An 11,968-nucleotide genomic window follows, 5' to 3' on the forward strand; every position below is an offset into this window, starting at 1 on the left:
CAGAGGTACGGGAGCCACGTCCTCAGCAGCCAAACGGGAGGCAGATCCAAGTCACTTCATTTCTTATTTTCTTTATTTGGGTCCTTTCTTCTTGGTGAGCCAAAGGTTTGTCGATTTTGTTCGCTGTTTGAAAGAACCAGCTCTTGGATTTATTGATTTTTTTTCTATTGTTATTTCATCTCTATCTTATGTAATTCCTCTCTGCTCTTTAATGTCCTTCCTTCTGCTGAGTTTAGGTTTTGTTTGCTCTTTTTCTAATTGTTTTTTTTTTCCCCAGCCCCCTTCATTAGTTGCTTTTTTTTTTCTTTTTTTTGGCCACACTGCATGGCATAAGAGATCTGATTCCCCAACCAGGGATAGGACCTCTGTATTGGGAGTGCAGAGTCTTAACCACTGGACCACCAGGGAAGTCCCTCTAACAGTTCTAGATGATAGGTTAGGTTGTTCATTTGAGATTCTTCTTATTTTATTGAGGAATTTTGGTATCCCTATGAACTACCTCTTAAGAACTGTTTCACTCCATCCCATAGATTTTGCATGCTTGTGTTTTTATTGACATTTGTCTCTCCGTTCAGTTCAGTCTCTCAGTCATGTCTGACTCTTTTCGACCCCACAGACTGCAACATGCCAGGCTTCCCTGTCCATCACCAACTCCCAGAGCCTGTTCAAATTCATGTCCATCAAGTCGGTGATGCCATCCAACCATGTCATCCTGTATTGCCCTCTTTTCCTTCCGCCTTCAATCCTTCCCAGCATCAAGGTCTTTTCCAATGAGTTAGTTCTTTTCATCAGGTGGCCAAAGTATTAGAATTTCAGCTTCAGCATCAGTCCTTCCAATGAATATTCAGGACCGATTTCCTTTAGGATGAACTGGTTGGATCTCCTTGCTGTCCAAGGGACTCTCAAGAGTCTTCTCCAGCACCACAGTTCAAAAGCATCAATTCTTCAGTGCTCAGCTTTCTTTATAGTCCAACTTTTTGACTAAGTCCAACTTTTCCTTGTCTCTAGGTATCTTTTAATTTCCTCTTTGATTTTATCACTGACCAATTCCTGTTTTAGTAGCATGTTGCTTAGCCTCCACTTAAGCATTTTTTTCCATTGCTTTTTCTCTGATTAATTTCTAGTTTCATGACGTTGTGATCAGAAGATGCTTGATTGTTGAGGCTTATTTTGCGTCCTAGCCAAGTCACTTCAAAGTGATAAAAATGGCCATACTATTTATATATTAAGGTGCCCATCTCCTGGAATGGAAACTTCTCAAACAACTGAATCTGCTCTGAACGACTTTGGGCTAGGGATCATTCTGCCTCCTTTCCCCCCTTCTCTCGTTGTGTCAGATTGTTTTATTTAGTAGTTTTCCTGTCCAAAACTGCATGCTACCAAAACCTTTAGCCAGTTATCGTCCGTATTCATGAAGGCCAAAGGTGGAACCAACCCAAGTGTTCACTGAAGGATGAATGGATACATGAAATACGTATTCTATACATACAATGAATATTGTGCCTGCATGCTAAGTTGCTTCAGTCGTGTCTGACTCTGTGCAACCTCATAGACTATACCCCGTCAGCCTCCTCTGTCCATGGGATTCTCCAGGCATGAATACTAGAGTGGGTTGCCATGCCCTCCTCCAGGGTACCTTCCCCATCCAGGGATTGAACTCAAGTCTCTTATAGTCTCCTGCATTGCCAGGTGGGCTCTTTATCACTAGGGCCACCTGGGAAGCCCCACAATGAGTATTACTCAGAATTAATAAGGAAGGAGATTCTGACCCCTGCTGCAAAACCTTGAAGACATTGTACTAAGCTAAATAAGCCAGCCATAAAGGGAAAGACACTGTGAAAGTGAAAGCGTCTCAGTCGTGTCTGACTCTTTGCGACCCCGTCGTGGTCTATACAGTCCATGGAATTTTCCAGGCCAGAATACTGGAGTGGGTAGCCTATCCCTTCTCCAGCGGATCTTCCCGACCCAGGAATCAAACCGGGGTGTCCTGCATTGCAGGCGGATTCTTTACCAACTGAGCTACTAGGAAAGCCCCAAAGATACTGTATCAGTTCACTTATGTGAGATACCTAGAGTCATCAAATCCACAGCAACAGAGAACAGAACAGCGGTGTCCAGGAGCTGTAGGGAGGAGGGGGTGGGTAGTAGTATTCAGTGGGGTCAGGGTTGCAGTTTTGCAAGATGAAAAAGTTCCAGAGCTGAATGGTGGTGCCAGCGGCACAACCATGTTAATGAACTTAATGGATTTGCACTCTGTCCTCTGAAATGGTTAAGATGGTAAATTTTTATGTTGTTTGTAGTTTACCACAAAAAACAAATTTACCAAAAAAACAACAACACTGCTAACCAAACCTAATTAAAAAACCTGTCATACTGCTTCCGATGATTTCCTACAGAAGCAGTCGCTACATTTTAATTTCTCTGTTCTCCTTTGGTTAACTGGCAACAGCAAATGACCCGGAGCCAGCAGATGGACGAACTCCTGGATGTCCTCATTGAAAGTGGAGGTAAGATATCAGGATGCTCTGCCCCTGTGTGCACTCTAGGGTGTAGATGCTCAGGGCCAAGGTCAGATGCTCATTGTGAGTTGGACTAAAGAGCCATGTCGGGATGGAGTGTCCCTGCCTCTGAGCCTCCTGTCCAGGTTTGGAGCAGATAAAAGAAGTCCTAGAGAGTGACCCCTCATCACCTTTGTCCCATCGTCCTCAGAAAACTTTTCCGCAATCGTTTCAACAATTTTCACCTTTCAGCTTGGTCCTTGTTTTCCTAAGTGTTTTTCCTGCTAAACCATTTCCCCCTACTGTTCTAATCCCAATGTCCCTCTCTTCTTATTATGAGAAGAAGGAAACAGGTAAAGCAAGTCTACTCAAAATGAATCTCCCACCAATGGGCCCTTCATGTTCACACGTCATTCAAGCAGTGTCAGTGACCAGTGTGTTCTTTTCTGCCTCCTTTTAAGTCATTCATTTACTTCTTTTTAAACAGTTACATAGTTGTGCCTAAAATTTTAAAGCATGCAAGTGACTATGATCATGTAAGGAGAATGTGTGGATAAAGAGAAAAGACTCCATATTGGAGCCCTAAGTTGTTGCTGTTTTTCAGTCCTTAAGTCCAGCTCTTTGCCACTCCATGGACTACAGCACACCAGGCTTCCTTGTCCTTCACTATCTCCCTGAGTTTGCGCAAACTCATGACCATAGAGTCAGTGATGCCATCCAGTCATCTCATCCTCTCTCATTCCCTTCTCTTCCTACCTTCAATCTTTCACAGCATCAAGGTCTTTTCCAGTGAGTCAGCTCTTTGCATCAGGTGGCTGAAGTACTAGAGCTTCGGCATCAGTCCTTCCAATGAGTATTCAGAGTTGATTTCCTTTAGGATTGGCTTGCTCTCCTTGCTGTCCAGGGGGCTCTCAAGACTCTTCTCCAACACCATAGTTCGAAAGCATCAATTCTTCAGTGCTGAGCGCTCTAGTGACAGCATTGAAAGTTTCAGAGAACTAGGTCCATCGCTGAACCAGGCAGAGCCTCCACCTTTAGGGGGTTTGCTGTCTGGCAAGAGAGATGGGCATCATGCAAGGAAACAGGCAGTTCCCCCCTTGTAACAAGAGGGAAGAAGAAAAACATGGGCACAGGTGTCTGTATCGTTGTTAAGTTTCATGATGGAAAGATGAGCAGGTTCCTATCAGACACCATTATATTTTGTATTTAAACTTTTTATTTTGTATTGGGGTATAGCCGATTAACAACATTGTGAAAGTTTCAGGTGAACAGCAAAGGGACTCAGTCATGGATATACATGTATCCATTCTCCCCCAAATTCCCCTCCCATCCTGGCGGCCACATGATAACACTGATCAGAGTTCCCTGCGCTACACAGTAGGTCCTTGTTGATTATCCAGTTTAAATATAGCAGTGAAGACACCCTTGTGTTTTTAATGAAGCATGTGGCAAGGTCTGCAAACAGGGTGTGGGAGTGGAGCCTGGGAAAGTCCAGGAAAGAAGAACAGTGATGAGTCGATCACAAGAAACAACAGTAGGCTCACCCTCTCTCCGTGCCTGAGTGCATGCATGCTAAGTCGCTTCAGTCGTGTCTGACTGCAACCCTATGGATTGCGGCCCGCCAGGCTCCTCCAGCGACCTTCCCAACCTAGGGATTCAACCTGTGTCTGGTACATCTCCTGCGTCTTTCACATCTCACAGTGGGGATGGCTGGCTCTGTACCACTAGTGCCACCTGGGAAGCCCCCTACTAGGCAGTATTAAGTGCTGACTTAACATCGTGAATTTAAAAATGAACTGGGCAACTTCACTGTGCAATTTTTTTCTCAAAAGTCCAGAAAATCCTGGAAGGACTCGGAGAAAACAGACGGTCAGATTCATCCAGGTGTGGGATTTTGCCAAGGGAGTACGGTGATGGAAGGAAAGGGCAGGGGGATTGAGGATATATGTGAGAGTAATTAGAGTGGTGGATCAAGAGTACAGACTGCACAAGGGAAGAAGCAAAAGCCAGGAAATTGCCTGGTGGTCCAGTGCTTGTGATGCCGTGCTTCCACTGCAGGGAAGGTGGGTTCCATCTCTGGTTCAGGGAACTAAGATCCTGCATGCCGCACGTAGTGGCCAAAATAAATAGAAACCAGAAGAAGCTGATGGATGGTGATACAATCGTGGGGTCAGTAGACTGGGGTGACTCAAAATGGCTGAGAATTTGTCGTCAGAGGGTCCTTACGAAGTGAACTTCAGGAGTGGGAGGCGATGGACAGGGAGTTGGAAATGGTGACTGAAACTGAACTTTCAGAAGATGCAGTGTTTGGGGCCACAAGATCCAGGGTGTGTCCAGCAGAGTGGCAATGGCAGCAGCACTTGCATTGAGGGGGATGGGGTGTCAGGGAACCGAGAGGCCCCCTGGACAACAAGTCACTTCCGGGATGCTGACGTCACGGAGAATGACAAGAGTTGAAGTGGAAGAAAGGCGGTGAACGGGGGGTAGTTTTTTGAGGATGATGAGGAGGGACCAGGAGACAGGGCTGGGGGGCGGGGTGGACTTTGAGAGCAGGATGACCTTCAAAACCACTGAGGAGTTATAATAAGGAGTAGGAGAAACGATCAGGCAGTGGTGGCAGGAAAGGACCTGATGACTCATCTTCTGGCTGGGCGGCAAAGAGCCCCCAGTGAGGGTGCAGTGAGGTTGCAGTGTCTTCAGGGGCAGCCAGGTGTCAGTGAAGGAGCAGGTAAAGGCACCTGCTCTGAGCGTCTGATAATCACAGAGTGGAATTTCCAGCAAGAGAGGGTTTGGGGAGAGACCCAGGGGAAGAACTTGCAATGTACAGAGTGGTTTAGGGGTGAGACCGGGTGAAGAGCCGTGACCCAAGAAGCATGGCCATCTCCTTCTGTAAGTCATTCATTCAAGTGAATGAATCAATCTTTGAATGATCACGATCGATTGAAAGCGATTGAACAATTCCTGTTGTGTTTCACCAACAGAAATGCCCGCCGACGCCAGAGAGGATCATTCATGTCTTCACAGAGTCCCAAAGATCCCTGGGTCTTCTCGAAGCCCCACTGGTGCCCTCCCCAAGTCCTCGGCAGCCTTTGAACCAGCGTCCACAGGAGGCCAGCTCTCCTTTGATCACTTCGGTGCTGACAGCGACGAGCACCTGGAAGTCTTATTAAATTCCCAGAGCCCCTTGGGGAAGGTGAGTGACACCACCCTTCTGAAAATCGGGAGTGAGGAGCCTCCTTTCGACGGGATGATGGATGGATTCTCAGGGAAGGCTGCAGAAGACCTCTTCAACGCACACGAGATCCTGCCAGGCCCCCTGTCCCCCATGCAGACTCAGTTTTCACCCTCCTCTGTGGACAGCAGTGGGCTGCCCTTAAGCTTCACAGAATCTCCTTGGGAAAGCATGGAGTGGCTGGACCTCACGCCGCCCAGCTCCACCCCAAGCTTCAGCTCCCTATCTACTGGGGGCCCCAGCATCTTCAACATTGATTTCCTGGATGTCACGGATCTCAATCTGAATTCCCCCATGGACCTCCACTTACAGCAGTGGTAAACACCTGATGAAGGGCTAAGGAAAGCCAAGAGGAATCCCATCGGGGAAAGCACATGACCACAAATATTTACCTTCTTCCAAAGAAGGAGGAGCTGGAAGAGGAGGAGGAGAGGAAGAAGAGGGAGGAGGAAGAAGGGGAGGAGGAGCTGGAGAGAATGAAAAACAAGCATGGAGACTTCTGTGACAACCAGCAAGAACAAACAGGAGTCTTTTTTTAAATAGATAGATAGTGTAATATTTGCCAACATTCAGTAACTGTTATTGATTTCAGCAATGCTTTCAAAATTATGTTTTTTTCAGATCAAGAATGCAAAAAAAGTTTTTTTTTCTTCCAATGCCTTTCAAACACTAATCTTTTTTTCTAGCTTGTATTTTGTTCAGGCACTGTTGGGGCATAATCTCACTTTGTAAGCTTTTCTCATGAATTTGTCACTCCTACCATGGAAAGAAGTTGTAAGCTCTCTGGGGAACACACAGAAGCCAGTCCTTCAAAGGTGATGGAAGTCATACCCCAGAAGGCTGCTTCTCCTGTCTCCGTCACCTGCCTGTCAAAACAGAGGTCCGGGCCAGTGTCAGGTTCTTAAGGCAGAACAGAGGGACAGGACCAATCCATTCCCAGGGAAGTGAAGTGAACTCAGTACCCCTTGGCTACAAAGCTGCCCCCGCTACAGTGACCCCAACCCTGTACCCAGGACTCCATGTGGTCACTGATAACAACCAACCTACCTTTGGCCCAAAGAACCCCACCTGGAATTTCCCTTTCTTAACCAGTGGCCGGATCACTGTCACTGTCTCCGTGGTGATGTGTGTGCTCGGTTGCTTGGTTGGTTGTGTCAGACTCTTTGCGACCCCCTGGGCTATAGCCCGCCAGACTCCTCTGTCAGTGGGATTTCCCAGGCAAGAATACTGGAGTGGGTTGCCATGTCCTCCTCCGGGGGATCTTCCCAACCCAGGGATCAAATTCCAGTCTCCTGCATTGGCAGGTGGACTCTTTACCACTGAGCCACCTGGGAATCCCCACCATGGTGTTAAGCATTGTGAAACAGGAGAGAATCCTAAGGCAAGAAGAGAGACAAAACCTCCTGCCATTCTCCAGCACAACCTCCTTTAGTGTCAAAGACTAGAAACGACCATGTAAGCAAATCAGAAGTATCTCTCTGGTCTCAAGAAACTGTTATCAGGAATAATGCAGACAGCACTAAAGAACATCATTTCATGTACGATGGGAATAAACACAGTGGGTTACTATTCATATAACAGGGTAATTTATGGACGTTCGGCTTCTCTTTTTATTTTCTTATTGGAAGGAGGGCTTCACCTCCATTATCTTTCTCCCACTCTACTTTTCTTTCAAATTCTCCATCCGTTCTCTCCCCTCTTTTGAAGATCTCCCTTTCTCTGCCCCAACGTTGGGAGAAGAGGATTTCATCCATTTATCAGCTGTCCTACTGCTAATAAATCCATACGTTAAAAAGCTGAAAGTCAAGGTTCTCCTGGGTAACTCATTCTCCATCTGCATAATAACTTGCTGTAAAAGGAAGTCAAAAGAAAGAAATCGAAGGAAAGAAACCAATGATTCATTCCGTCCATCAGTCATGAAGCTGTCCCTACCCTCATTTGGTTGGCAATCACTGATTTGGGTTGCTCTGGGGAAAACCGGAAACTGTTACACTGTAAAGGTAAATACAAAGTATAGTTCCAAGGAAAGAGTGTTTTAGGTCTGGGTTTCTGAAAGAAAACACAATCGCACGTTGAAAAGGATGGAAGGAAAAACAGACGATGGTCTCCTGTGCATTCCTCACCACTTCCCCTGCTTTTGCTGGGAGTTGAAAACTTAAATTGCAGGATCGTCTCTAAGGCTCACTGTGGTTCTAATGCACGGATTCATAGTGTTGCATGCTGTAGAAGGTAGCTCTCGCTGTTTTTATTTTTTATTTAAATCACTAAGGCACTGTTTTCTTCTTTTGTAAAAAAAAATGTTCACTGTGCACTTACAGAGAAAATAACCAAACATGTTGTGATTTTAGAAGTTCTCTTTTTGAAAAAAAAAAAAATTTAGAAGTCATTCCATTGTTAACCTGTTAACATGTGTGAACACAGAGTGTTTTTGGTGATTGCTACTCTGAAAGCTGCCGTATCTTAATGAGGGGGTGGGGAGGGCAGGAGGGGAATATATATATTATATATGTGTGTATATATATATACACACACACACACACGCATGCATGTGTGTATAGATATATACATATGTATATGTATGTGTGTCTGTAGGTATGTGTGGATATGTGTATCCATATATACACATCCATATGTACATATACATACACATGTGTGTATGTGTGTGTATCTTCAAGGCAGTGCAACAGAGTCCTATACCAAAAGCCTTTAAGCCTCCATCTGCTGTGAAATGATCTTGCCCTTTCTCACTGCGAGTTCCCGATTCATCACCCAGACTACAAGTTGCTTCTATGTATGACTCATGGCTCCCACCCGGTGACGCACAGCCACCTGCTTACGATGAGCAAGCCCGTCCCGACAGTGACTGTGATGTGAAGAGACGGAGCGTTCACCTTTGGTCACTGGAAAGGCCCTGCCTCCTCTCGCAGAGAGCAGCGGTGGAAGACGGCGGTCGTTTTACATTCCCTCATCTGCCTTGTGCTTTAGAAGAGCCACACGGTACATTTTCCACTTTGCTTTGATGCCTGTCATCAGAACCAGAGATCCCGAGGGGAACATTGCCATCTCGTCTTTGATGCTGACGCTATGGGGAGGGACGCCTTCCTGACACATTCCTCGCCTTTGTGTGTCCTCAGACGTTGACACTTTGGGGGGATCTTGACAAAGCTCGCTGGTCAGTCCGTTTCTTATGTGCCAAGTTGTGTGAATTTTTTAATGTTATTTTTATCCCCCTTCCTTTGGAAAACAACCTCACAGCAATCTCTGAGACTCTGGTCTGAGTGTCAATTATTTTTTTTTCCTTTGGGTATTTCTGTCTGAAGGGCTAGTCTTGGCTAGGAGGCCTCTGTCTTTGTAAGGCTATGCATTTTCATTGGGATATTTTTAGGCTATTATCTGGCACTGACATATATGCCTCACAGTTAACGAAAGATATTTGCTGCTACAAACCAGCACACAACCCAGAGCAGACTCCTGGATCATTGCTTTCAACCTCCACCCACAACCCCCACCCACCATATTCACGCTCTCTTTCTGTAGATCAGATGTGAGATTTGAAAGATAAAACTGAGGATAAATGGGAAAAGGTTGATGAAGCTGGTTGCTCCCTGATCATCTGTGTAAATTTATGTTTCCTATAAGGGGGATTTTTTTAAAGTTCTTTTAAACTCTTAATTGTGTCTTCTGTTCTGGTGACAAATTGGGCATGACTAAAAGATGTACAGAGACTTAAGAAGATGGCCACATTCAAGTTTCCTCAGGCTTTTAGAACCTGAAACTACCCACATGTGGTCCTCTCAAGAACCCCAGGATAAAGCTGTGATAAAGCTGACCTGCAGACATTTGCAGCTGCTCCCAACTCTGGTGCAGTCCTGTGGGTTCACCCTTATTCAACGGATTCAGGAAGTTCCTTTGCGCAAACACTTCCATTAAGCCTGTGTTCAGTAGAAGCCATGCTTCTAACAGTGTTACTGGGATGACACACATTCTACTATTAGGAAAGGGAGAGGAAGGGGAAAGGAAAGAGGAAGGAAGGAAAGAGGGAGGGAAGGAAGGAAGGTCAGGTCACAGCCTCTCGGTTCAGCTGAGACATTACATTACGAAAAGGAAATTGAAAAGCTTGGGATGAGAAACCATTCTCTCCATGAAGTGATCGCCCCATCAGATAAGAAAAGCAGGAGGGTCTCCAGTTGAACAACCAACAGTCTGTGAACTGGTGGCCTTTGCCATCCAGAAACATTTATTTCCAATCTGAAAAAAAGGAGGAGGGGGATAAAAAATCTACCCCAAGCGTTCAAGATAGTCTTTTCTAAAGACCTGTTGAAGAGGTTTCTATTACCTCTTCTAGAAACCAATGCTGGTTTGGCTGAAAACTCCTGCATCAGATTTACTCATCCAGGAGATAATAACTTGATGTCTCACCTGTGCAGAGCACATCCCCTGTCCCAGATGTCCAGTACCACGTAGACTCTGTACAGATGGTTCTGATCTTGAGGGGCTGGGAGGTTGCAAGAAGCCTGGTAATTTCCAAGTCTTCCAACCAGAATCCCTTTACCTATGATGACAAAGGGGGTCTTCATTTTCCCAAAGCAGAGGGGCTTTTTAGCTAAAACCTACACTCATGCTGACATTTTTTTTCTTCTGTGATCAAACAGCAGCAACATATGACTTAGATGTCTTTCTACCACTTAAAACATCTGTTTGAGCTTTTAGGGTTTATCTTCATTGCCAGATACAGAAACATTTGGAAAATCAGAGAAGGACAAAGGGAACTTATTTTGTCCCATGCCTTCATCTTGATCTTCAGAACAAGCTCTCTGGACAAAAGGGGCACTTACAGGGTAGGGTGTCCATGGAGAGCCTCTATCTTTTAGGGAACAAAAGCTGCAGGATTGTGAGGGCAGCTTGGCCCCCCTTCAGGGCTTGGCTATGGTCCATAGATGCACCACGTTTGCTGTCAGCTGTAAGAGAACTCAGAGGGAAAGAGTCTGCAGTCTTAAGTTTTGTTATAAATCCAGTAGAAACCAGCAGGGCAGTTGAGATGCGGAAACTCAACTAGCATTAGATGATATTACTAGACATACAACAAGACAGTCCTATAAGCTAGAGAGCTGCTCAGCGTGGTGAGGAGCTGGGTTTGATTCTGGAATCCACGTTTTCAGGGGAGCCCTGGCTAGGGTGAGAGTATGCATTATGAAATGACTTTAAGACCGGAAGAGATCCGAAAAAATTTTCTCTATTACCTCTCAGGGAAATTGCTGTAGACTCATTGGGCTTGGCAACATGAAGAAGTTCCCTTCCGATGGTAGGAGTTGGTGGAATCTAAGTTTCTAGAATTCTATGGATTAAGACAAACTCATGGTGGTCTCCTGCGCTTCCTGCAGTCACCTTTGGCCTTGTGAGCTCCCTGTGTGTGCTTTAACAGCTCCAGAGGGGTTTGGGGATAAGGTCATAGAATGATGGCAATCCTGGAGGCTGCTGTAATGTTTTCCAAAGGAGGGGAACCCACGCTGCTCCCCAGAGTTCTCTCCAATGTGCCTGCAGTGAGGAAAGAGGGCAGTGCACAGCTGGGTGCTTGAAATCCTGCCTCTTGGAAACACAAAGAGGCACTTTGCAAAGAAATCCAAAGAGCCAGCATATGTTCTCTGCAGGGACCCCGTGTGGTGGAGCTTTCACGTCGGCTCCTTCACTCAACTATATATAACTAGGAAGAAATGTGAGTGACCAGGAAGAGAAAAGAAGCAATGGCTAAATACCAAAGTTGGCATGTGTTCTTTTTTAAAAAAATATATGTATATTTTTAAATAAAATGTTTATTTTAGAGAGAGATGAAAGCTTTTTTCTTGACTATGCAATGTACCAGGCATTGTGCTGTTATTTTGTAAAATCCCCACAATGGTACCATGAAACAGTATCACGATCACCCCCAGTTTACAGATGAAGAAACTGAGTCTGGAAAAGCTGAGTTAATCACTTAAGGTTACACATCTGAGACCTGGCAGAACCAGCAATCATACTTTACTTATCTGCAGTGCTTCTGATCTCATACACTGTACGTCTCACCCACGCTAATCAAATGAGGACATTAGTGAGCCTACAGTTACATATATCCTATTAAAATACATGCAGTAAATTGTGAATTAGTTTGATAAATCACTGATGCCCTCCTTATTCTACAGATGTAAGAACTTCAAGGGGAATTCAACATACTGAATTCAGTACAGGAGAAATGATGGGGTAA

General features: G+C 45.3%; 1 protein-coding gene across 8 annotated transcripts in view; it reads left to right on the forward strand.

Annotated features, from left to right (window-relative positions):
* MYOCD (myocardin) overlaps nucleotides 1–11,554 on the forward strand; it is an 88,384-nt gene extending 76,830 nt beyond the window's left edge. For all 8 annotated transcript variants that reach the window (XM_027974867.2, XM_042255682.1, XM_042255681.1 and 5 more), the window contains 2 exons: nucleotides 2,450–2,507; nucleotides 5,480–11,554. In XM_027974867.2, coding sequence (XP_027830668.1) covers nucleotides 2,450–2,507; nucleotides 5,480–6,051 — 630 coding nt within the window. In that variant the 3' untranslated portion in view covers nucleotides 6,052–11,554. The remainder of the gene's footprint in view (nucleotides 1–2,449; nucleotides 2,508–5,479) is intronic.
* Nucleotides 11,555–11,968: the final 414 nt, after the last annotated feature.

This window comes from Ovis aries, chromosome 11 (genome assembly GCF_016772045.2).
Source record: "Ovis aries strain OAR_USU_Benz2616 breed Rambouillet chromosome 11, ARS-UI_Ramb_v3.0, whole genome shotgun sequence".
Taxonomy (NCBI): Eukaryota; Metazoa; Chordata; class Mammalia; order Artiodactyla; family Bovidae; genus Ovis; species Ovis aries.